General features: G+C 39.7%; 1 protein-coding gene across 1 annotated transcript; it reads right to left on the minus strand.

The window, feature by feature from the left end:
- Positions 1–1,015: 1,015 nt before the first annotated feature.
- Positions 1,016–27,561, minus strand: LOC139729642 (YEATS domain-containing protein 2-like). The gene is made up of 18 exons (XM_071640569.1): positions 27,496–27,561; positions 25,495–25,620; positions 23,724–23,821; positions 22,235–22,330; positions 21,481–21,744; positions 20,977–21,095; positions 19,935–20,096; positions 19,561–19,672; positions 18,755–18,799; positions 17,878–18,253; positions 16,504–17,418; positions 13,406–15,163; positions 11,424–11,642; positions 9,961–10,083; positions 9,149–9,387; positions 6,983–7,057; positions 5,806–5,879; positions 1,016–1,642 (listed from the first exon to the last, which is right to left on the minus strand). Exons 2-18 carry the CDS (start codon positions 25,607–25,609, stop codon positions 1,513–1,515), a joined length of 4,920 nt encoding a protein of 1,639 aa, XP_071496670.1. The 5' UTR covers positions 25,610–25,620; positions 27,496–27,561; the 3' UTR covers positions 1,016–1,512.
- Between the last annotated feature and the right edge of the window lie 254 nt (positions 27,562–27,815).

A 27,815-nucleotide genomic window follows, 5' to 3' on the forward strand; every position in this document is an offset into this window, starting at 1 on the left:
AAGGATTGGAACAATCATCCCCCAGCATTCCCACTGATTCCCACTGATCAGTTACTAGCCATCCCCTTTAATGTGAGATCTGTAAAATGGGCACTGTACACATCCCTTCCATGAGAAGTTTTTGGAAATCTAAAAAGAATCTTCCACCTGATTGCATTGATTATCAAACCCATTCTTATGGGAACCTGGCACACCAGGTTCCCAAAAATGTATAATGTAGACAAGACTGTCTGCATTCATGGCCTAAATTCATGGAAATTTGTGTTACGCTGCCGGAAAAATGGCTTTGATAGAAAGATTAAAGCTTCTTCTATCAACATCTGTTCTCTTTTTGTATGAAAACTGTGTGTATATTTGCCTAATTTTTCTTTTTTCCAACGAAGTGTGCACTTGTTTTACTAAAAACTTGTATGAAGATGTACATAGCGACAAAGGCTGAGCTCGGTAGATTTTGATTTTCGCTGTCCCCATTCAGGTGCCTCTCGAGTGTATAACAAAGGAGTTTAAGAGTCCATCAGCGCATGCTCTATTCATACCTCATGCCCGATTGATATTTTCATTGTTCGATGGCACATGTAGTTGACTGTGGAAAGGGGATACATGCAAGGCTTGACTGCTTTCGCACAGGTGGATTACCAACCTGTCCATTCTCTGACGACCTGCAAAAAGAATCTTGTTTTGGGACATTGAAGGCTCTCCAGGGATTGCAGAATGGGTTGAGGTCAATCATGATGGATGAATGGATGGATGTGTACCAATCCAAGCAGCACTTCACCTCCAGCTCAAGTTATATCAGTTTGGATGTTAGTCTAATTGGCTGACTTTCTTTCATGTTCATATTCATGAAAACATCACAAGGAGTCAATCGGATAAGAGAGCTTGTACAGCTTCCATAGGTTCCAACCCCCTCTGAACTCTACTTGACCGAAACCAGAGGTGTCACATAACACTCTCCATTCCCTTCCCTACCTTACTCGTCCCTTCCCATGCCCCCCCCCCCCCCCAAATCCTCTGGAACACATGTTATTGTTGCAACATATATCACACATTTGCACACTTGTCTTATCTTACACTCTCTCAGCATCATCTCTTCAAATAAGTCAAACTTCACAAGCAGACTCACTAATAATTTCCAATTCAGCTCCTAAGTTCACACATACTCAAGGTATTATTCTTGCTGCTACTCTGTGCAAAGGGTGATCTAAACATGGGATGCAGTGCCTCTATATAACTCCTCTTCCTAAATTCTCCCTTCTCTAACACTGTTGGCATGGCAACCAGCACATGACACATGAACTCTTCAACTTTCACCTGTCTCCATCCTTACATTTCAAATTTGACTGTATCAGGAGGTTGATCCTCACACCTCCAGTTCCTCATTTCCTCTTCCAAACATCTGATATCATAAGACGACAAATCCTATGACCTCCTACCAACATTCGTCATGAGTGTTACCACGGCAACCTTGCATCAGTAACTTTTCCATCCACTAGCTGTACCCGATGAAACTATTCACTGCGATTCGGTAGCAGTGTGAGATGCGGTGGCAGCCACACCGAGGTGCTTGTTGGTGAGGAAGTCACATGATTGCATGCTGGCTACTGATTGGTGGACATGGAGAGGCAAGATTTCATCAGGAAGCCTGTAGTGAAAAGTACAAACAAGAAAACAACAAGCACAGTGAAAAATATCCAATTCTGCTTTTAGTACAAATATTAGATAGAAGTACCTATGCATGTGTATATAAACACAGAATTTGGTGTCTTTATGAACATATGATGTAGCATGCTGTAACCTGGGGTACCATCCCACCCTGGGTTATGGCACTGTGTAGCGCCATCTTGTGTCCTTAAGATGTACAGTTGCACATTGCTATTATGGCAGCCAAATTTTAGCAATCAGCAATAATGACCCCAATACCAACTCAGTACTGTTATGGCAGGTTTAACATGTGAACAATAATATTTTTTTTTTATGAATAATAATTAAGGGATTAGGGAAACAGTTACATCAGCTCACCTGATTTGTGCAAGTAATGGTAGCTAATTTCTGATCCTTTCAAACAATATCATTAATTTTGATGGCAAAAAGAACTTGCTAAAGTTACAGAGTTTTGAGGGAATGAAAGGAAATACCGGTACATACATTTTAACTGCAGCATTACAGTATCAATTCAAAGGAACTGACACTTAGAATTCTATTTTTGATAATTAACAGAATTTTATTTCCTATTTATATTTGGAGACCCACGATCCATAATTACAAAGGAATCCACAGAGTTTTTTGTATATCAGGGCTACAAAATCTTCCTACATAAAGCAGCATAAATTGCTTTCACCCATTTTGGGGGTAAACAAGGGTACAGAGATAAAAAAAAGAGATAATCATAATCATAATTCAACAAAATGAAGATTTCTATTTGGTATCTCTGGGTACCAAAAATCTCATCACATCATGAAATGATTAACAATTCTCAAGTTACCTAATATAGTAAAGTATTAAAACTCATGAGTTTGATTAAAAATTACTCGGTGATATTTGAGACATATTTACTGTAGGGTGAACAATACAACACTACTATGAAACACACAGAGTTCTTTCAGAGAGTGATGTAGAGGGATTTTGTATGACGGATGAAACTGAAACTATCCATAAGAGGTATTCTAGTTGACATTCAACTCCACAGGTTTCAAGCTCAAGCCTTTTAGCAACTTTAAGTGAAGGCTTCATGCAAATTAAATCTCAAGTGAGCAGCAATTAGTGTCATGCAAAATGCAATTTGTCATCACGCCTTTACACATAAAAAGGCATATTGCATACATCAATGGATGTATCTACAGAGGGCCCAACCCAACAAATAGAACCAACATATTTCCTTGTCACAAGCAATATAGAGCAAATACATGGTCTTCATCTTGATGAATTAATAATCCAAGCTATGTGATGACAAATAATTATCCAGACACTGAATATGAATCATCTGTTCTTCTTTCACGTCTCCATGTGTGCCAAAAATTCAAAATATGAAATGAATGAAACTTGCTGTGTTTACACACTTAACTCAAACACACTTAACTCAAAAGTAGAGTTACGTGTGAAATAAAACCATTGTAAAGTCAGTGCATACAGGAAAAAAAAAACCTAAACAAAACTGAATAGCACATCTTCATTTAAATGTTTGAATAATTCCACTGCTGTCATCCCTACATCAGGACACAATGCTGATACTAAGTATTTAGATTCTTCACACTACCTGATCCCCTCCCCCCCAAAAAAATTATGAATACATGTATATCAAAATGAATGAATAAATAAAACTAGAGAAGCACTCTGATAGTGCAGACCTCCGCCAGGCATGCAGCTTATTTCCCCCACTGATCTTGTTCTTCCATAGAGATATCAGTGATTTCCATCCATACATACTGAAAGCATTGTGTGCTGAAAGTCGCCTGATTTCCCAATATAGAAGCCTTTGTTATGTCATAAACCCTCAGCTGCACGGTGCGCCTCGCCCTAGCAGAAACTAGAGCACGCACTTTAGTGCTTGCATGCAAACCTCAAATACGCACAGCCTGAACTCCCAAGTTCATTGACCCTACCTGCCACAATATAAAAAATCCTTCATAAATTCCCCCCAAATTCTTAGATCACTACCAAAATTTAATCATCTGTTACTTGTATCATTCTCAACCTTTCCTGTAAGTTTCATCCAAATCCGTTGACTACTTTTTGAGTTATTTTGCACACGGACAAACTAACTAACTAACAAACAAACGGTAACGAAAACATAACCTCCCCCCTTGGCGGAGGTAATAAAAAAAAAACAAAAAAACATATAAATACATATATCAATGTAAAGTGGGGACATATTGAATGTGCGAAGAGTGACTGCAATAATATGCATTCGATGAACAGCAGACCTGAATACAATGTCAACGAAGAACAGTACTAGCGTTTGTAAAGGGATTATGGACTGAACACCATGGACAGAAGTAATTAGTAAGAATGTGTGTGTACTCAGTAAGTACAGGACATCTACAAACAGCAGCCTCTCTAAGTGAGGGCAATTTTCACTCACTTATGATAGGCAGATAGATAGCTCAATTTTTTTTTCTCAAGCATTGTGTCCATGAAACATCAATTTTGACTGAAATATGTTTCCACCTAATTCATGTGTCCTGAGAATGGGACTGAACCTAGCACCAGGACTGAGCATAAATCCAGACCCAGTCAACATATCTGTCATATAGTGTATATAGTACTGCCATGGCAAGGTTTCTCTCTGCACTTCAGAGACCATGTGACAAGATAACAGGTAACTCTAACCTCCTTAGAGCTGTCAGCTCAAAATGTCATTAGCGATGGATAGAAGATAGATCAGCACTGGTTATGGGAGAGTTAGTCAAAGTAAGGATTCTTGAGTAGAGTTGTTTTTTATTGCAACTGATTGACAAATTGCCCTTAACTGAGATAAATGCTGATTATTCAGTGTTTATCTACATCAATAAAGTTTAAAGTCATTGTTTGTTTGTTTTGTTTTGTTTTGTTCTTTCTCTCTTCTGTTTTTAGTAAATATTCTTCATTTCTTGTATTTTGTTGAAATTTCTGAAGTGCTATGAGTCTATAAAGAAAAGGTGCTACGGTATATAAACATTAGTTATTATTATTATCAAACAACAATTTAGAGTTAATAGGAGCATTGATATATCATTTAGATCTGTTTAAAGATAGACTGAATTCATATAGATTAATTTTTACAGGGAATTCCAGACCAGTTAAAGGACAGTATGAACAAGCAGACTAAAATTACTTTTAAAGCCATCTTCACTTTGTCAAATCGCAATTTTACATTTCACACATTGCTGGTGGTGGTGCAAAAACAGCTGCATTGCAACTAAATTAAGACAGCGAAAGAAAAACCAGAGTCTATCCTCATGCAATCCATTGTTGGGGCCTTTAATGTAAACAGTTTCAGCAAGGCAAGCTTTCCACACTGGTTGGCAATGTTTACTTTCTATATTATGCACAATAGTGAACACTTCAGTCTGGCTGCAGAAGTGACACATGCCTCATCACAATAGCCAACACGTCTTCATTCTACGTCCACAGATAGTTTGGTTTCAAGGACAACATTTTACTTGAGTGAACTAGCTGCGGAAACAATCCTAATACAGCAACACAATATTTGGCAGGAGCAGCAGCAGCTCAAAGACACCAGCTTACACAAGACTGCTGACTAGATTATTCAACTGCAGATCACTAGATTACATGCAAGTCAGTATTGGGCAGCAATAGCTAACTCAGTTTTGAAGTGTGTGTTTCAATGTTGACATATGCCTTAATGACTGACAGTAGAAAAAGATTCAAACTGACAAACAAAACAGATTTGTGAGTGAGATAAAAACCTCATGTTGTAAAGCAGTCTCAAAATACTTTGTTAAGATTTGAAGCACATGCATAAGATGACATTTATTCTTTTAAAATGTCCAATCAGTAGTGAGTCAAATCATACACTGGGATTTAAATCTTGAGTAGGATGTAAAACCAGACACATTCTCGGCATGAAACTTCTGTGACTTGGAGCCAACAGCCCTTTTTGCAGTATGAAACTTTTGCAAATTTCCTACTATGGAGAAAAAAAAAATTATCATGAGTATACTGTATGTACTCCTATTACAGGGATTTGTTAGACTTTTGCACACATTTTATTTTCATAATTCTTGACTCCCCACGAAATAAATGAATGTTTCATGCATGTAAAAATTTCTAGTTTTATAGCTATTAATCTGGGATAGAAATGCATACCTGCAATCTTCACGACCCCCATAGCTTTTGGCCAAGGCACCTCTGACGACATCACTGAGAAACTGTCTGGTCGCCTGGGAGGAAAATAATGTGAGTCAAGACAATGACATCCTAGGAAATATCGAACTCATATCATGAACTTTGGTACTGTATGTGAAACAAGCATATTCTCTACATATTGAGTCCTTGAAAACACATAAGAGAAGAAAAAAGCCAATACAGGTTTCAAATTTTCTCTCACACTGGCTTCAGGCTACCTCAATAGTGGGTGACCTTTAGTGACCTTTATGAGGCATCATGGGAGGGATGAAAAGAGTGCACAATTACCTTAAATCTGTACAAGTGATCTGAAATCTGGATTGGTCTATGCTAAGTGGATGATGCAGACATGTGAAAAACATTACCTGAATGCCCCTAGACCTAACCACTTTCACAAAATATGGCTCAATACTAAAATAATTCTGTACAAAGTTCAGTTGGAAACGATATTCCATTCAGTATCAACAGGCTTCTAGAAAAGGTAATTATCCCTTTCAGCACAATGCAGCCTCCATTTTCTCATAGCACTGCTCTGTAATATTTCACTTTCTACCAATCACCTGACACCCATCTTACCTACATGTCGTCAGGTGAGAATGAGAAGGGTGTCAAGTTGCCACTAAACCAATAGTGTTCGAGACAACTTAACGCCTTTCTCATTCTCAACCAGCGATGTGCTCTCATTACAATGTATTCTTGCTACACTCCTGCCAATGCCATGCTGTTCAACCCCACTCCTGGGGATGTTTGGTTTCATAGGAGCTGGCAATCAAGAACCTAATAAAAACTTGTATTGTATGGACTGAAAGGATCTCCTCATTGTGATGTATAAGTAGCTCTTTTAACTCGTTGAGGACGGGCTGATTTTGCTACAACATGCATTTCCCATAAACACCTGCCTGAGTTATACTCAGGACTTGTCCTCAATGGGTTAATATCATCTCAAACAATTCCTTTGGAGAGTTGGAGATGCATTCAATGACCAGCTCCAGTCTTTAAAGACAGGCAGAGAGCCGCTTGAAATGCTGCCAACCCAAATGAAATAGTTTCATCATGCACTTGATTCCATGATTGTTGTAACAAGGAGATATCATATTAAGTACAAGAGAATGAAAGATGCTGAAAAGTGTCCACTTACTACAAATATCATCTCCTGTATGACAGGTGAAAAAGTGTCTTCACAAACTTGGACAGGATTCAAGTGTACACCAATCTGCAGAGAAGAGAAATAGTGTTCCAGTTCATATACAAAGTTATCATGAAATAAGTCACTAAACTTCTGCAATCTTATAGGTGGAGAGCCATGCGTCCATTTTCACTCGCTGCACGTTCGATATCAAGTCATCAGAGTGATCACTGGCGATACTACACTACAATCATGCTATCAAGCACTTATAACAAAAGAGTTTGGTCACTAAGCATGTGTTCGCACACATAGCAATGGCTAGTCATGCATCCAGTAGTCACATGTAGCAACAGTTTGTGCACTTAGCAAGAGATGGCTTGCCATCCATCCAGTAAATCTATTTTGCATCCAGTATCCCCATGTACAGTTCTATCTATGGCAAGCCCAAAGGAATTTCATGCAGTAAATTTGCCAAATGTTGGTAATTACTGTAAAAGTGGAAATTTTCGCGGTGTTGAAATTTTTCGCGCATTTCGCGCAACCAGAAACTAGCGCGAAAATAAAAGCACGCGAATATTACTGCTTGCCATATGCTCCTGTGCGTGATGTCTTGATTCCGCGGAATTAAAAACACGCGAAACTCTTCTTACCCGGCGAAGCGCAAAAAATTAGTAACGCGAAAATATCCACTTTTACAGTAGTGGACATATGATTAAAGGACAAGTCCACCTTCATATACATAAGTATTGAGAGAATGCAGCAATATTAGTAGAACACATCAGTAAAAGTTTGAGGAAAATTGAACAATCTGTTCAAAAGTTACAAATATTTTAAGTATCTGCGCAGTCACTGCGGGAAGAGAAGACTACTACAGTGTATGATGTCACATGCGTACAACTATATAAGAGAAATAAAAAGAGAATCTCACAAAACTTCACTTTTTGAATAAAGTGCACAGTTCTTCGACTTGCTACTGACGTATGTTAAGGGTAATATTATTCACCCTGCCTTCTGAAAGAGAGAAGTCGAGTGTTCTTTTGTTATGGGAGAAAAATGGAAATATGTTGAATTCTATTTATTCTTTCTTTATATCGTTGTACTCATGTGACATCACGAGCTATAGTAGTCTTTTCATCCAGCCGTGACTGAGCAGAAACTTTAAAAATTCATAACTTTTTAACGGATTGTCCGATTTTGCTCAAACTCTCACTGATGTGTTCTACTAATATTGCTGCATTCACTCAACCCACATGTCTATGAAGGTGAACTTGTCCTTTAAAACAATGGATTCTGGGAAAAACAAAAAACAAAAATGCCCACTGTTCTATAAAACAGGTAATGCATATGTGCATCAGCAGGAATAATGTGCATGCAGTGAGAACCAAGGAATCCAGTCCATAAACAATTCCATAGTTACCTTATGCATACAATTCCTACTGACCCACTCAGACCTGTGCACCATTTGTATGCAGATTAATTCCCCAAAGCTAAACATTTACGCGGAATATCAACCAGGCTTTTGTTGAGTTGCAGGATGTATAACACAGACACAATGGTTATGGATATAGCCAACACATCATCTCTAGGATGTATCACACTCAACAGACTTCACTGCATCTTACAGCTCCATGACAGTCAATATCTCACAGTCATATTGTGACAGATTGCAGAATTCGATGCTGAAAATCTGTTCAGAATAACTGTACTATACAGTACATGGAAATCAACCACAATGCCAAACAATGCAGTTCAAAATGAAATGATGAAATATCAATTAACAAATAATGAAAACCTCTTCTTTTTCATGACTTCATTTCCATACAATATCAGAGACACTGATAGCATGCAATACCACAGAGATAAGATACTTAAAAAAGAGAAGCATTAATCAAATGATTTTAAAGCTACCTACAACGTACATAGACATAAGAAAATTATGCAGGCTATAATGGTACTTTTTTGTTAATGTACGCGATCAAGATAAACTGGACTCAAAGCAATTTTCTTCCATCACTACACACAATACAATCACGGATGTAGTACGTCTTCCCTTATTATGCCATGAAATAAAAGAAATACTCAACTTATAAATTTTAACTTGTAAGACAATTTCATGGTCTGACAAATGGCTGCATTGATGAGACAAAGAAACAACAAGACACAAAGCACACTACGAACCTTTTGTGCAGCATCCTGGACATATCTGGCGCCCTCGCTTGGTGGCATGAAGCATTTCAGCTGGAGCTTTTCGTCTCCCTCTGTCTTGATCTTTAATCGTTTGGCAGGGTCCCCATAGCTGATGACATCGATTTCAATGTCACTGTCTGAGTCTTGACTTGAGCCGAGTTCACACTGACTCTCATACACACGCTGACTCAAATCTTCTGCAGTACAGAAAGTGGTCTGCTTCAAAATACCTGGATTAATGGATGTCAGAAACATTGGCTTGTTTTAGCCTTGTGCACTTTTCTGATTTTTAATTATTTGTTTCAGCCAAAAATGTAACGAAAACTTGAATATGGCTTGAGCATCAGCACTCTAGACTCAAAGTATTGGCACAAACAATTCACAAAAGAGGGGCTATTCACTACTAGCAAAATAAAGTACTTCACCTGTACGTTCTGTAAGATATCAAACAAGACTTTGTTCCAAAGACATACACTGAATCTAGAAGGGAATTCCTCTATTTGAATGACGGTAGATTAAAGTTCCATGTATTACTATCTTTGACTATTCAATCATCACATGTGCAATAGGTAACTGCTTCTTCAGCCACTGACCAATCATAAACACTGCTCTGCCGCATGTCTAGATGTTGAGCATCGTCTAATTCCCCATGTTTAATTTTTTGGCTCGCTGAAGCACACTCAAAGACTGGTAACAAGCTGATTGATGGCGCTAATGCATTTTGATAGCATGTGGCCAAATGAGTATTCCCTCTGCTTGCTTGCCTCAGCCAAGGACAGATCTAAAACCAAGAGAGAACAAACCTGATGGACTCAGCCATTCCCTGAGACAACCTGTTGCTTGGTCTGATCTTCCCAATCCTGGATTCCTACAGCCTTTTTGTCCACACAGAGAACAGGACACATTCACTTCCTTTTCTTTAACTCCTGTAAAACAGTGATGAGTGAAAACAGTGAGGATGACCAAGCTTCAAATTGATGTAGTATCTCATTAAGTCATGAATGCTGTCTTGGTGATGACCGCCAATCTGACATCAATGTATTGTACAAGTATATTTATTCATTTCTAGAAAAGAACTAGAAATGTCGCTATGGCGACTGGTATGCCTCCGCCATAATGCATGGTTCTCCGAATAGGTCTATAGCACAATGTCTTGACAATGTGTGATAACAGCTTCACATAACTGGCAAAAAAATTACAATGACAGGTTTGTCACAAATGCATTGAGTGTTCACTATCCTTGAACAAGGTTTATTTGGATGAATGGCTATACTGTCTAAGAGTGCAGGTATTTGAGGATTTGAGGATTTTTGTACCCAACTTTTGACCCTCTTATAAGTTTAAAGAAGAAGTGAGATTTAGCACTTTCACTTGACATTTGACATTTTGACATTTGACCTTTAGGCGAGAAACTTCCAAGAGAATCTGTATTGGGTAATATGCATACACTAAGTTTCAAGAAAAAATCCTGCAGGCATTGCATTTATAGATAAGAGAGAAATAATGACATTTTTATGAGTTGACCTTGACCTTTCACCCCCTGACCTTTTACCTTTCACCCCTTAATTTCCTACATGATCACTGCCAGTCAGTACATGCATAAATACTAAGTTCCATGAAGATACCTTGAAATATTTGTGAGATATGGAGAAAAACGTGAAATTTTAACATTTTCACTTGACCTTTGACCCTTGACCTTTGACCTCATGACCCAAAGCTCTCTCTGGGGAATCTTTATTTGGTAGTTCATGTATACACCAAGTTTCAAGAAAATACCTCCAGGCATTGCATAAATACAGGGGAAATAGTGAAATTTTGAGCATTTGACCTTGACCTTTTGACCTTTGACCTTGATCATGTGCGCCCAAAAGTTGATAGGCACAACTTCGCCCACTCATACATTTACATGCCAAGTTTCATTAGGATACCTCTAACAGTTTTTTAGATATGCTGTCCACAAAATAACATTACGGACGGAAGGACGGACGGAAGGACGGACGGACGGAAGGACGGACGGACGGACGGAAGGACGGACGGACGGACGGACAACCCGAAAACATAATGCCTCCGGCGACACTTCGTGGCGGAGGCATAAAAAAACAATTGCTGAAATCTGCTTGTCCAGAAGTAGCAAGCCAGTGGAGTAAAAAGGGGTCTGAGGCTTCTGTCCTCACAAATTTTTTGACGAAGGCAAAATTACAAAGATTCTGCTTTCTGTTTCACAAACAATCCCTCCATGCGATACAAAAATGATGACAAAACTCACCAGGTTCTTGTGGAGTGAAGCCATGCCTCCGACACCAGATCATTATCTTCTTCTTGCTCCACATGGGAACGTCACTCAGGCGTGCTACTTTGGCCTTCAGTCGCGCTACTTTGCCATGCATGAAGACTGCCCTCTGCCACTCCATTGCCCGCCGCTTTGGAAGCGGCCATGAGTGGTAGTGATCCAGGGATGTCGCACAGAAAGGAAGCTCATTTTGTACTGCAAGGACAAATTGTGTACTCATTAGCAACAGACATCCATATCGTGGGTATGATTTAATGAAGATGATATCTCAGGGACCCTTCAGGGTAGTAGAGGCATAAGAAATGGTTGAAACATTTCTGCAAACCACAAGCTTGAATTCCAGCATTGTGGGCAAATAATAACTCATACACAACCTACACAGAGGAAATTATACAACTTTGTATACGACTTGTCTTTAACAAATGTTTGTATGATTATGACATGTGTTTTGAAAAAGACTCAACAAGGGCAGGGCAATAATATCAACAATGCCCTCAAAAGCAGTCCAAATCATTCTGTATACTATTTGTTCGGCCACAGTGAGAGGGGGGTGGTCTCTTTTATGAGGCATGATAATTGTCTGATGATTGCCAAAAGGTATGAATGTAGCACATGGAAGGCTTGAAAGTACAGCCTACGTTATGTCAGGTAAGGTGAATGAAGATGAAGGTAAATGTCATCTTTACTGTTTAACCCGTTGCGGACGGGCTGATTTTGCTTTTCCCATAAACACTTACCCGAGTATACTTGCGCCTAGTCCTCAATGGGTTAAGTGATGAATACCAAGTCTATTTGACTATGTGTGAATGGAGGAATTTTTATATCTATGCCAAATAGAAATATCTATCCAGCAAATAAGAAAAAAATACCACAGCAAATAAAAAAAATTCGAACACTTACTTAGTATCAAGCTAAACATATTAAAATCTAATCATAAGCACATGATTAAATGCCAAAACTAATTCCCTCAATATCACTATGAAGCAAATTAATGTGGTTGCTTGGCAACACTTAACTAACCAGGGTGACCAGGGCTTCGGCCTGTCATAGCTACATGTATGTCAAAAATGTGTGAATCATCAAATGCAGGACATCAGTATGATAAGTGTGCAACATTCTACATATCATGCCATGAATTGATGTACCGTAAAACGGGGTGAAAAGGGACGGCGAGGTGAATAGGGACAAAACCGAGAAAAGTTTTTTGAATGTGCATGTTTCAAATTTGCAGCTCATTTTGTTGGGCTGTTGAAATTTTTGTTAAAGATTGATTTAACAATGGAATAGATTGCTCTTAAATGTTTGTATATCATTTTTAAACTCTGTAGTTGTTCTCTTAATCCAATTCATTGGATGGATTGAAAAAAAATGCCTCCAAACAGCTTTTTTTTGATCAAAATTAGTGTTGTCCCTGTTGACCCCAAATTTGGGGTCAAAAGGGACAGCATCATTTTATCAAAAAACATACTTTTCCCCAAAATATTTATTTTCTTTCACAATACCAAATTAAAGGTATTTTAGGTGGACATAAAATCCCCACATAAGATTGAGTCTCTGGGCTGCATGAAAAAAATACAATCATTAGAACTTTAAATTTGTCCCTATTCACCCCGTTTTACGGTAATGATAGAGGAAGAAACAACTAAATGTGTCCACAAACTCGCAACAAATCAGGCTAATATTTTGGTGCACAGATTACAACCAATTCACTGTAGTCATGTGTTGAAAAAGTAAGGCTAAGGTGGCAAATGATAGCATCTACAATCCTGCAGCATTACAGACCATAGCTGTCAAGTTTTTGGGACCATGATGTGAACAAATTCATGCACAATTACAGGATGTTTTTTCTTCGCAATGTGCTGACATTTTAAGTTGTGGATCAACTCAAATATCAACAATACTACGTAAACTGTGATGGTCTAGCTTAAATGGATCACTTTCACAGGAAGTCTTCTCACCTCTTGTGGAGTCAATCAGAGGAGCCTGCTCAGCTACATATTTCATCAACTGCTCAATGGATGTGACACCATAGAGATTGGTCTCCTCTTCAAAGTGCTCACCAAGGACCTTCATCCAGTCTTTGAGCTCCCGGCTCTCCCAACCATCCTGAGCTGGTCCTGCCTCAACCCTTCGTCCTCCAGTGGCCTCCAGGCCATCCTTCATCTCCTGGCTGGGAGACAGGATGGGTGCTGTTGCCAAGGCAGCGAGGATGGGCTCCGTGCCCGGCTCCTGCTTGATGCGAATCACCCGCACTCTGCGTTGGCTGGGCTGGGATGCATCCTGACACCCTGTGGATCCTTTGAGCTTGGCGTTGACAACTTTTATCACACACTTGTTAGACACGGCTGCTTTAGGTTTCATGGACAACTCGCTAACTGTGACATTCCCATCCTCAGTCCTGCTAGTCTTATTTCTCCTGTCAGCGACATTTGCTGTGACTACAGACTTGGGTATTACACAATGACCATTTACACTGCTTCCATTTTGAATCAACCCATCATCTACTTCCATGGATTCTGCCACAGGAATCTCCTCCTCCAATTCTTTCTTGATTTCTACATCACAATGGCTTGACACATCCTTCAAGGTTTTCAAACCCTTAAGAGCTGAGGTACTATCCTCCACCACTTGATGCACAGTGTCACTATCATCCATGGCCTCCTCATTGCTACATACTGCTCCTGTGCTGGCTTGCATAGATTCAACATTTTGCACATCCTCTTGGCATGATAACGATTTACTTGAGGTACATTCCTTCTTCTCAGTGCTCTCTTTCAGGAGCCCATTATCATTGCTAACTTGCTTGACATGATTCGGTTTATTCTCAGTGCCCGGTTCCTCATCTTTACCGACACTGGGTTTGGTCCTTTCTGTTACAGCCTCACTTAACAGGTCCAATTCTCCTGCATCTTTTACTTTGTCCTCTTTCACATTTTTTGCAGCACATGACTTCATTTTCTCACAAGTCTTTTCCAAGTCATTCATGGGAGGCACAATTTTAGTCACTGTTTTCACAGCAGGCTGCTCCCTTCTGACTTGGATTGTCTTCATTGAATTTGTAGAAGGAGAAGGTGCTGTAGGCTGGAGAACAACAGTTCTTGATGAGGACAGTTTTGTGGCTTGTGGCAAGAGAACAGAGTTTCCACCTTTAAGTGGCAAGGAGACTTTTTGCTGTGCTGGAATGATGTTAGACCCAGTTATCTGATTGATGGCAATTTTCTGTGCAACGGGGACTGTCTGAGTGGCAACAACGCTGGGAAGTCCAGAGAGAGTCTGTACAGTGTTGCTCTTTGAGTTGGCTGAGGAGCGCTGAACGAGGACCACTCCCCCGGCTGGAGTCCTAGCAAGTTGTCCCTTCATCTCTGGTATCAGCGAAACGCTTGATGATGGCGAAGATGTGGCTTGCTGGGTGGGCGCTCCTAGTGCAGGAACAAGCTTGGCCAGTGTTTGCCCTGCTGACCGTTGGATTTGAATGACCCCTCCTCCTGAGGCCAGCCGTTGAGTGGCAGGCTTGGGCGTAATGATTGTGGACGCCCCTGACTTCTGAGTGAGGGCAATGCGAGTCATCTGCTGAGCAGACCCGCTGCTCTGAGAGGACGAACGAGTTGGGGTGGGGACAGGTTGAATTTGGACGATGCTTCCCGGGGGCAAGGGAGGAACAATAGAGCCCTGAGGAAGGATTAGTACATTGCTTGGTGACAGGAAGGATCCCGAACCTGTGGAAATGAGAGAGATATACTCTAATCATGTGAATATGAAACTTGGCTTATACATATATGTCAATACTTACTTGTTAAAGTATATGGAAGAGCAACAACAGTTTTACAAGCTTTAGAAAGACATCATTGTGTATGGTTTTTTGAACTAGTCTTTGTTGAATACTTTCCCAAATTGCAATGTCATATATAGCTGAATGTATGTGAGAATCACTAAGACTTATTTTCAAATAAAGGTAAAACTTTCTTAAAAGAAGAATTTCAACAAATAATCACTGATCACAGACCTTGACTGGCCACTGCAGTTTCACATTGGTTCCTGAGACCAGGGTAAGTATGGATCTATAACTCATAACTATCAACAATCATAATGTAACAAAAGAAAGAAACAAGACATCCAATATTAGCTATCTATGGTGATTGCTATTGTCATGTCCCCTAGGAAACAGGCTCATTTTGCAAAGAAAAGATCTGTTTCTTGCTCATTATTTGAGGCAGTGAGGGTGCTCACTCACTGAAAATGATTACACCACGCACGACTGATTGAAGACAAGATGCAGAATTAAGCATCAATACCTTTTTATTGTAATACCTTGTGACCTGGTCATCAGCCCAGTGTTGCTGAGCAATGCGTCTCCCACTGATTTTTTTTTTTGTTTTTTTTGTTTGTTTTTTTGTTTGTTTGTTTTTTTGTTTTTTTTGTTTTTTTGTCAGCAGCACATACACAATAGCATAAAAAATATGGCATAAAATTGGGCTGGTTTGAGAAAAACCACAATCCTCTTGTAACCTAATTCAAATGTGACAAAAATCACCAGACACCACACGTACATTATTTTTATGTTCTCTGTCTTCATGATGTACCTTGAAAGCATACGTCAAAGATGCATGTCATAGGAGGAATAGTGTCCACTCCAAAAAGACCTGAAAATGCATGGTTTTAGCAGCATACTTCAAACTTTATGGTTTTCATATTTGCTTTCTTCCATTTCAGCAGTAAAAATGTAATATGACACATCATGTCAGCTAGGTGACAAATATGCCAGACAAGGGCTGAGCAGCTTAAATCATTGTTGTTTTGTTTTTGTTTTTGCTCTGGAAATGGACTGGTCAATCATTCTAATATCCAGACAATAAATTGTTTATTTGGCTAAGCATAAAAAGATCATGAGTACCCCTACTGCCTGTACATAGCAACACAAGGATACATCTCAGGTGTGGACGATACAGAGAAAATGTCAAATAGTTCCATGCACTAAAACAACTTATTACAAGGAAAATTAGTAAGTTGTCTGTATCAACAAATGAAGATTCTCCCAAGACTACAGGAACACTCTCACCTTGCTTGCTTGTGTTTGATGTCTTCCCTGCTCCTCGTCCACTCTTCCCACTTTGACCAGAGTTCTGTGAGAAGACCTGCTGAGGAATCAGGATCACTTTCCCCTGCAGGTTCTTGTCTGTTGACTTGGCTGTGACGTAGTATTGAGTGCCTGGTGGAGGGTTTGGAATCACTGGCATGACGTTTGCCTGCTGGCCAACCCTGGAGGCTGAGACACCAACAGCAGTCTGCTGTACCAGGGTGACCCCCGAAGGGCTCTTGCGCACCACAGGTGATGCCACCAAGGGTTGTTTGCTCAGCTGGGATATACTGACAGTGCTTGGCATCGCTGGAGTAGATGTACCGACCATCGCCTGAGGATGACTTGATGCGCTTGGTACAGAGATCTTCTGCAGTGAGATTGAAGGTGTGTTTGTGCCAGGAGGGGACGATGCTTGTGATGCCTTGATGATGGACTTTGAACCCGACATCACTTGATTAAGGGTTACCACCGTCTTCATTTCTGCCTTAGCGTGAGTTGGGGAGACGGCATCTGAGGGTAGCTCCTGGACGATCTGTCCGTCTTGTATCCGGATAAGGTTTCCTCCCTGTGATGAGATTGCAATGTCACCCACATTGATGGCACCAGTCTGTGTTGGTGACACAGTTTGCCCATCTGAGAGAAGAGTTCCTAGACTTGAGCTGCCTGAATTGACCAGAAGGGAAGGTGAGAAGCTGACGCTGTCCAGCCCTGTTGGACTGACCTGTGTTGTGGGTGGGTCCAGAGAGGGAGTCTTACTGTTGATGGGTGTAGAGATGGGCCCCAGTGGTGGCATGGTGCGAACAGGTTTCCCTTGGTTGAGCAAGGCAGGACCCGACTGAGCCTTCACTTTCAGGGACAGCTTGCCAAGGGACACTGCAGCTGATGGACCAAGATCTGGTTGTGTCAGACAAAGGAAAAACATGGACTTGACTATCTCTTGCAGCACATTACTTGAGATCTTAAAATACTTCAGTGCAGCATCAACTTGTATATTCAACAGGATGAATACCTAATACTGCCATGTCTGTGGAATACTTCATAAGAGTCAGCACTTCTCTGGTAAGTCACTGTACTCAGATTTCACTTCAAGACAAGCCAGCAAATGCCTAGAGGTGTTTTATCACATCTATTCACAAGAACAATCCATGTGATAGCTTGCACATATTAAGAAACATCAAATATAGGACTTCAACGAAGTAAATGTGGACAGGCTATGCTTCAGAGAAAAATTAGCAAACTGCCACCCTTCTATGGCATTAGTTTGTTCATTTAGAAAAAAAAAAAGATATACATATATATATGATTCCTACAAACAGATTTTATTGGGAAATTTTCAAACTGGACAGGACTTACCTCCTGCCTCTTCCTTGAAACTATCAAGACATCCATCCAGGGTAATGGACATTGGAGTGGCTCCACTGCTGCCTGGTAACGACTTCAGCAGCGGACTGGATGCTGCTGAACCCTGGGAAGGAGTTCGCGACCTTTCAGGAGTGCTGTCTGGGGTTTTCCCAAATGACTCAAGCAGCTGAGGACTAGGGCTTGTGATGCTCTGTCTGCGACTGTCATCATTCAGAGAGATGGTGTTACGGATGGGAGTTGGCACGCGAGATAGAGCTGGTCTCAGACCCTCCTTGTAGTTGACCTTGGTGACCGTTGGTGTTGAAGGTCGGGAAAGTGGATCACCCGTTTCACTGTAGAGGTAGCGATCTAGTTCTACATCCACAATCTGATAACAGACAAAAATCAGTATAAATTAGCAGACTAACTTGCCATCTTAATTAAAAGTCAGCTCTGTCTCTCTCACTTGTCTCAACACATCACTTTGGTAATCTTTCGGTGGATCAAAAGACGAATGAACTAACTATAATACAAACATAAGACTGAAAACTTGAAATACTACTCTGTCAATATATCAGATTTAGATATTGATTCATCCAGGTGATATGATAACAAGTAATTAAATCCATTCAACTGGACTTACCAGCGAAAATCATGGAGAAGACAATTTTAGGATTCGTTCTAGGCACTTCTTCTGTTCTGTCTGGCTGGTGAGCATTCTTTGATAATGAATGAATGGGCAATGCAACTGCCATCATTCATGGGTGAATGCTTGTCAGCCAGTCAGAGCTGAAGTGACTCAGACAAGTCACAACACTCTCAGTGATTTTCACAGGTTAGTCCAGTTGAACAGAGTGAATTCCATGTTATTATTCCTCTGTTGACTTACTGTTTCAGCTCCAAGAGTCTGCAATCCAGTGTAGGTTCTATCAAGCTGTAAACAAGAGAATAAAGGTAAGAATAATAATAGCTGTGAGCATCTGAACAATTAAGTAATTTACTAATAATTTCTCTGATATGTATGACTCTACACAAGAGCTGCTTGAAATGATCATACTCATTGAATCATTTAAAAATGATCCATAAAACACTTTAATTTGTCAAACTAATACGGTAACATCTGCATTTGTTGTTTATTGTGTACAATTCAAATCCACATCATCAGCATGAAAAATGTACACCCACATCTACAAAGGTCTGCAGACAACAAAAACAAAAACAAAAAAATAAAAACAAAACTGATGCTCAAGAAAAAAATCAAATTCATAATGCAAACTAGAGCAATCTTTTGCAATTACTATACCATAGAAAGCCCTTCATTTACACTTTGGTAAAGTCCATTGCCAACTAATCAAAGATTGACCTTCAACCCTTTCTCCACAGGGGAAATATTTTCCAATTCATTTCAATCCATTGCACCACGTAACCCTATTACTGGCCTTCCCTAGCTGACTGAATGGAATATATGGCAGGGAAATGACACTTTAGATTTATTTCAGTAATCTTTAACTCTGAATTTTGACCGTTATTTGAGGGAAGTGATTATTTGTTGATTTATTAATTGAATTTAATCCTTTTGCAATAGAGAGAAGCTTCTAATGAACGGAGCAAATAATGTAAGGAGTTAGCACATTTCAGTGGGATCAATGATAGAAATGAGGTAAAGTCAACAACTAGGCACAAATCAAAAGTTACCTTCAAGTGATGAATGATGTCAACCTTTTTATTGCGGATGTCCTTGAAGTGCAGTTGAATCCGGATGGGGAATTCCCCCCATCCTCTACGTGTCAGATGAAATGGTGGCTCTCTGCATAAGGTTTTAATCATAGTAAGAAGTCATGAATGACAAAACTGTCAATCTTACCTGAATCATTTCTAGATGAAACAAATATGTGGCCCAAACATACTAAAACAAATTTGCAAAGAGTTGAACACAGATTCACATGGTGGCTGGGAGAGTAGAACATTACACAACTTTTCCTTCTAAAAAACATCCTTACAATGAAAGTCATATAGTGGCTATCACACACAAAAAAACAAAAACTTCTTCAAAAAAAATCCCAACTCACTTGACTTCCAGCAGGTCATTGGGTCTGTAGCTTGGGTGGAGGAAGAACCAGACCTTCTCCACAAAGTGGTCAATCCTAGGTTCATCAGGAGGTCCTCGGACATACACCATCCACTTATGGGTGGATGGGTCACTATCCTCCCTGTGCCCTGGGGGAATATATCTGATGAACGTAGATGATAACATCAGCATACCTTGAACTGCCTTGTCAGCAGACATAAAAGATGTCAACACTAGATTACCCTTCACAAGTACAGTATATAACTGTAACCTTTGAAGACCTTCTTATTTTCATACAACACATATCTTAATAAAGCCTAGTAGGGCATGCTTGGTACAAGTCCCAAATAGCACAAGCAATCACTCACATAACAATTGTGGTGCCTCTTGCTTTTATACTCGCATAAAAGCACAAGACTTCAAGCAATAATTGCATAACCTTCATGAATTGTTGAGACAATGTTGTCTTATATGGCAGGGGTTATGGGAAAGATATCTGTAACAGCAGTTTGACTCATCAACTCACAATTCCACAAAAATATGTTGAGAAATGTGATAACTTCACACAGTTTGAAGGCAATGGACAATTTTGCACTTATGATTTTATATGAAAGGGTTTCTCTTGAAAACAAGACATTCAAAATTTACGGATCCAACGCCTTGCTTGAATCTTCTTCAGAGGTGATACACAGTTGTATTTACATATCGTCGCTGGGGCGACAAGACCTCGTATCTACATAATGTCAAATGTTCAGGAGAGCAAAACAACATGGCAGCCAAAGCACTGCATCAAATGGGAGAGCCTTTCCTGTGACATGCCATGATGGCTGCATTTTTAAGGTAAAACAGCTAGGATTTTGACAGGACATCACTTATCTGATTAACTGACCTTTAATCCACAAAAGTAATTTTCACCAAAATTTCAGATACAAGGTCTTTATTCCATTCCAGCAATAATAAACCATAGCACACACTATTGTCTTCTGATAAGGGTCATGCCTCAAATATTTTGTTGGCTGGGTTTGTCTTCAAATTTGACTCACTTCGAGACATTTCCAACAATGATTCGTTTCTTGACGTGAAATCGTGATCCTTCTGATGCTTCCATGAGTGCAGTGTGATGCTTGATGTGGTCTAGAGGAGGGCCAACTCCAAATGTATCCTAGCACGGGTGAAAAGAACAAACAATTTTAGAATCTGCAACATCAAATAATTCTCTGAAAGAACTGACATTTTGATAACTTCATCTGCTAAGTCAATCACAGATTTACTGTTTCTGGCTGCCAGATAGATCAACATAATGCAATTCACAAGAAACTGAGGTACAGCTTTCATTAAGTGTACAACTGAATATCTCCAAGCAAAAGAAAACAAAAATGGAGGGCAGTTTACACATCAAACAAGACAGATGAACACGGGCAAAATTATGACATCATTCATACATCATTCCTCATGAACAAATGAAAACTACACAGGAAAAGAATGGTAGGCATGGTGCTACCAGGAAGACAAGATGTTCTCACCATCTGATTCTTTCCCTGGCTTACCTGTCCTAGATTGCGGGGTCCCTTTGGTCCTGGGGAGAACCCATTCCCATCCAGGTCTGAAAAAGCATCGCTCCGTCCAAGCAGCTCTGCGATAGGAGTTGACCTACCACTCTCCTCCAGCGATGCCCCGCCCACCTGGCTTGGAGGACGAGACAAGTTGGTCTCCTCATCTTGTAGTGGAGGTGGAGAGGAAGAAGCCTTGGAAGGATGACCCAAGGCTCGCTGAATGGCAGGATGACTTAGGTCAAGTTTTTGCCTGCTCTTCTGTACCAGGAAGATAACAAGGAACCGTATGAGAGGGGGAGCGGGGCAGGGGAGCATGGAAATGTCATTTGCATGATTTTTCACACAGACAGCTTATTTTCTTGTCTTATAATTTGAGAGGCTAGATGTGTGTTAGCATTTACAATGTCAGAATGTCAGTTACCATGACTAAAGTCAACATTTTCATTTAACAATGCAAACTACTTCAGTTCACATATCTCTTTGAGACTGGTACTTAGATGCATCATTATTTCACTCATTCATTGGTATGGCATGATGAGACTAGAAGAAACCATTTGCTATAACCTGAACTATTTGATCAGAAATTAACACACTCTGAGCCAACTTGCCATCATTTGATGAACAGATGTAGTTACACTTACATTACACATTTACTAGAATATATTTCATAACTTCTCATTATTGGATTACACTACCTCCTTTTTTAGAGATTTTTGACACAGTTTCATGAGCAGAACAAGATTCTTACCTCTCCTGATGTCGAAGAGAGGCCAGCCTTCCCATAATACCTTGCAACAATGCATGCCCGCAGCCTGTCCAGCTGCACACGTGCCTTTTGCAATCTCTGTGTGAAGAATACATTATAAAAGGGTTACAAATGTGATACTACATCCAATATTTGCTATGCCAACTATCCCAGTATAGAGCATAAAATGAACACTGTATGTCTTGTGTGAGCTTACAATGAAAGAGAACACCAGTATTTTGGTAAAATGTAGTTGATCATAGGAATCATTTATCAGATACAGATTAGTCTGAAGACCTGAAAGAACATTTCCTCAAAGTCCTAACTTGAGTAAGGAAGAGAGGTTGCAAACAAATGATACATAACTTGAACAATTTCCCTAGATCCTCCTTGCAGCATGGCTTGTGCAGCTGTTTGTTTCCTTGTATCAAACAGGAGCATATCTTTTTCAATTATTCCACTTCATTTTGGTGAACAAGCACGGATATCTACTGTGATAATCAACACAAGGATGAATACTCACACACAGAATGACACTTCCATGCATTACCCTGCAAGTTGACATTAAAGGACAAGTTCACCTTCATAAACATAAGGATTGAGAAAATGCAACAATATTAGTAGAACACATCAGTGAAAGTTTGAGGAAAATTGCACAATCGATGCAAAAGTTATGAATTTTTTAAATCTTTGTTTTGGAACCGCTGGATGAGGAGACTACTACAGCTGGTGAGTCATATGCGTACAACAGTATAAAGAAAATGTAAAAGAAAATTCAACATATTTTCACTTTTTTGGCATAATAAAAGTGCACTTGACTTGCCTCTTTCTAAAGGCAGGGGGAATAATATTACCCATAACATTTGTCGGTAACGAGTCAGGGGAATGTGTACTTTTTTCAAAAGATGGAATTTTGTGAAATTCTCTTCATATTTTCCTTATATTGTTGTACGCATGTGACATCTAAGTTATTCATACACTGCAGTAGTCTTCTCATCCAGCGGGTACTGCACAAAAACTTCAAAAATTCATAACTTTTGAACGGATTGTCTGATTTTCCTCAAACTGTCAATGATGTGTTCTACTAATATTGCTACATTCTATGTTTATGAAGGTGAACTTGTCCTTTAATGAGTATCAAACTCATCTTTGTTAATCTTTCAAATATACTGTTTTTGTTTTGTTTTTTTGTTTTTTTTACATCGAACACACAAACAAGATAATGGTGATAACAGAAGTAGCTGGAGCAGTGACAGCAGTGGTAGCAGTAGTTGCAATAGTATTATGTATAAAATCACATAGGGATTTCCTCTCTTCAGTTCCAGATGATCTTCAATATTTATTGCTAACTTATATTTCTCTACATGGGCTGATAAAACGAGATTATGCATATCAACAATAGTGAGCAGATTTTCAACCACCCATGAGTGGAGATCAATCTTCTCACTGGAATAAAAACTTGCCAAGTAATGTGCAAGATGACACAACTAACCTCATCGACAAGTTCAATCTCCTTTTCCTTGTTCTGCAAAGCAATATTAAACTGCTTCTTGATGACCACTTGAATTCTCCTGATGGTCTGCTCTTTGGCTGTGAAAACAAAGAAATATCAATGTTTTTCTATACTATCAGATATCACATGGGGTATGAGCAACAGAAAATCCTGAAAATTTCTTACATATAAATAGTCTTTTTTTTTTTTTTTTTTTTTTTAAAGGAGGGTACCACTTTAAATTTCTTTCACCCTCCATCTGCCATCCTGTATACAGTAAGCTTTACACAGCACACATCTTTTCCACTAACAGATTACAGTACATTCATTTCTGGTCAGTTTCCCTTTGTTTGCATTTATTACATATTCAAGTAGAAATGTCGCTATGGTGACTGGTATGCCTCCGCCATAACGCATGGGTCTATATAGGTCTATAGGTCTATAGTAAAATATCTTGACAATGTATGATGACAGTTTCTCATAATTGGCAAAATATTAAAATGACAGGCTTGTCACAAACGTGTTGAATGTTCACTTTCCTTGAACAAGGTTTAATGGTATAAATGGCTACATTGTCTAAGAGTGCCGGTATTTGGGGATATTAGGATTTTTACTTGACTTTTGACCCTTTTATAAGATTATGTACAAGTAATTTTCAAGGTATGTGGAAAAAGTATAATTTCAGTATTAAGCAGAAAATTTTAGCATTTCAACCCGGTCTTTGACCCTTGACCTTTGACACTATGACCCTAAAATTCCACGAGAATCACTGTCAAGTAGAACATGCATAAATTCATGATGATACCATGAGCCACTTCTGAGATATTGAGGAAGAAGAGACATTTAGCACTTTCACTTGACCTTTGAACTTTGACCTTTAGGCAGGAAACTTTTTAGAGAATCTCTATTGGTTAATACATGTATATACTATGTTTCAAGAAAAATCCTGCAAGCATTGCATGAATTTGAGGGAAATAGTGAAATTTTGAGGAGTTGACATTTGACCTTTGACCCTGACCTTTGAACCATGACCCCAAATTCCCTAGACAATCACTACCAGTCAGTACATGTATATGTACTAAGTTCCATGAAGATATCTTGAACCATTTGTAAAATTTTAACATTTTCACTTTAACCTTTACCCTTTGACCTCATGACCCAAAACTCTCTCTGGAGAATTTTTAGTTGGTAGTGCTTGTATACACTACATTTCAAGAAAATACCTTCAGGCATTGTGAAGATATGGAGGGAAGTAGTGAAATTTTGAACATGACCTCGACCTTTTGACCTTTGACCGTGAGCATGTGCACCCAAAGACGGCCAGACGGACGGACGGACAACCCAAAAACATAATGCCTCTAGCGACACTTCTTAGGGGAGACATAAAAAGCTGCATCACTTCAATGATCCCTTGCATTTATCCCAAAGTTGATTTATCCTTCAGGTTTATGTCGGGTTTTAAGTGTGTGTGTGTGTGCGTGTCACACACAAGCATTCAGAATTAAGGGTTTCTTGGACAAACACTGTACTATGGCTTTGTATAGCTCAGTTGGTAGAGCACTGGGCTAGCAATCTGGAGGTCTCATATTCGAATCCAGATGGAATTATATTTTCTTTGCCCAATTTTCCATTTTTTAAGAAAGAATTACAATTTCTTTTCTGTCTTTATTTTTCTTTGGGGACATTCCTCTAGGCTTTAATGTCTTTTTGTTATTGTACAGGTGTTCCTGGTGCTTAAGTTAAATTACATTTGGAAAGACTACAATCTTACCTTCTTCTTCTTGCACTCTCTGCCTTTTAGCAGCTGTTGGTGTGGTGACCACCTCATAGTCAGGATCCTGGTCAGGATGTGACGGCGTCATCTCCAACCGTCTCTTGGTTGCCATGGCTACTAAGGCTGAAAAGATGGAAAGCAAAGAGACAAAAGGAATATCGCAAGAAAATCTGTAGTTCCGTGAATGAGGGTACAAACCTATGACATAAAAATACAATGAAGAGTAGAGGAAGTCTTCACTGTTTAGCTAAATCCTTTAAATTCTACACTATACAGTTATGGTTAGGTCTGCTTGTTTCTGGTTATAATGTATACATCAGAACCCCAACTCCCCCCCCCCCCCAAAAAAAAAAAGACAAACAAACAAACAAAACAAAACAAAACAAAAGATGAAAATCCCATCCAAATCTTTGATATCGCAAACGGTTTGTGATCGCCCTGTAGTCATGAGAAGTTAAGTTTATTATTTCGGTTTAAACTTGTCAATCTAGGGGTAGAACTGTTATTTAGACCTTTCCGAGGAGGGCGAGGTACCTCACCCAGCATATTCATAGGAACAGTGGTTAAGCATTCCCCCACAATGGTGTCTAGAGGCTTCCATCTATCTTGGGGGAGAACCATCAAAGTTATAAAAAAAAAAATCACGAAAAAAAAAATCACAGCACTCCTCCGAACAAATGGGTTTTTCTGTCTAGTCCGAATGTGGACTTTCATTCACTCAAGTAGCATAGCCTAGCCAGAGCCAAGACACCTTAGTAACATTTGTAATTATTAAATGATCATGTTAAACTAGGATTAGGAATGGGATCCTATTTAAATGCTAAGTTCTTCAGCAAAATCGTGAAATTGGCCCCACCGCTGTGCGTGTGCACTTGTGCGTTAGCAAGCAAAGATAGGTTAGCTTTAGGGTTATGGTTTAGGGCTAGGTAGGGTTAGTCGGACATTAGGGAGTCCTTCCGAGAATAAAAAGTTGAAGACTAAAGAAAAAACAGGAGAAAGGGAGGACGAAAGATGCTATGCTGTGGAAATCGGCCCCACAGCTGTATCAATCTCATGTAAATGCCGTTTAGTAGGGCCGCATTCACATGTATTATACTGTGGAAGAAAGCCCCACCACCGTACTTATCTACCGATGAACGCCACATGGTGGGGCTGAATTCACAAGCATTAACAGGCGAGCCGCCGTAGTTAGTACGGACTCGCAGTGGTGGGGCTCATTTCATGAGTATGCCAGTTCTTTAATATCCAGGCTAATCCCAATGAGGAAATCTTGTTGCTACACATACACTGTATATGGACCACTGCCTGTGATGGGCTGCATGGTGATATCTAGATCATGTACTGTAGATCTACTGCTACCGTCGTACCGTTTAGAACACATCAACTATCGCTTTTAATACACCTAGTAGTCACGATCTGCAGTGCCTAAGAATGGACGGCGTGCAAATCCGCTTGGCGTCTCTCGCGGTCGCATTTGTATTATAAAACTTGCGATATGATACGCATTAGTATGATGGCATAGACCACAGTTATTCATAGCATACCATCCATGGCATGGTATCACTCACAGCATGTGTCCGCAATCTGTGCTTCATTCCAAACTCGTAATAAGACGTATGATCATGCAAAACACTGTGTCTTCACAGTACACATACTTTGTTCTCAAACAAATATGCACACTTATTTATCACTGATAGTATACTTAACAGCAAAGACAGAATTGACAGCGCAAATCGAATAACCAAGATGGGACTAAAACAAATAACCAGCATGTTTCGCAACATGCGGGACTACACAATTCATACATGCATCGAACACATTGTTCAACGTACATAATGAATGACTACGAACAAGTTCGTATTCTGCCGGTCGAGACGGGCTAATTTCCTTTCTTCTGACAAATCAGAAGAGTTAATTTCCGTTCCAAATATATGACAGGCAGTGAAAATATGCATTACGTGTGACTGCAATGCCTACAATCCTCCAGCAAGTACTAACCTCTAGAAAACACTGAATATCCCTTTAAATTTCGGTGCAAGATTTTGTCGTGAGGGTCGCCATATCTTTGACCCCCATGATCAGATTAAACCTCAACGAGTATGTCTCCCTCTCTTGTCGGTACCATACAGGCGCGGACAAAAGTTAGCTAGCCGGAGAGGGCAATTACTAGTACTCCCCGCCTAAATACTGATTAGTGGTTTAGAGTTAAGATTAGGGTTAGGGTTTAGGAAATTGGGTTATAGTTAGGATTAGGATTAGGGCCAGGGGAAGGGTCTGGGGTAATTGCCCAGGGGGTAATTGCCCTAAACCCGTTGAAA

This window comes from Diadema antillarum, unplaced genomic scaffold, assembly GCF_040938485.1.
Source record: "Diadema antillarum isolate AM-2024a unplaced genomic scaffold, OU_Dant_1.0 seq00000248_RagTag, whole genome shotgun sequence".
Taxonomy (NCBI): Eukaryota; Metazoa; Echinodermata; class Echinoidea; order Diadematoida; family Diadematidae; genus Diadema; species Diadema antillarum.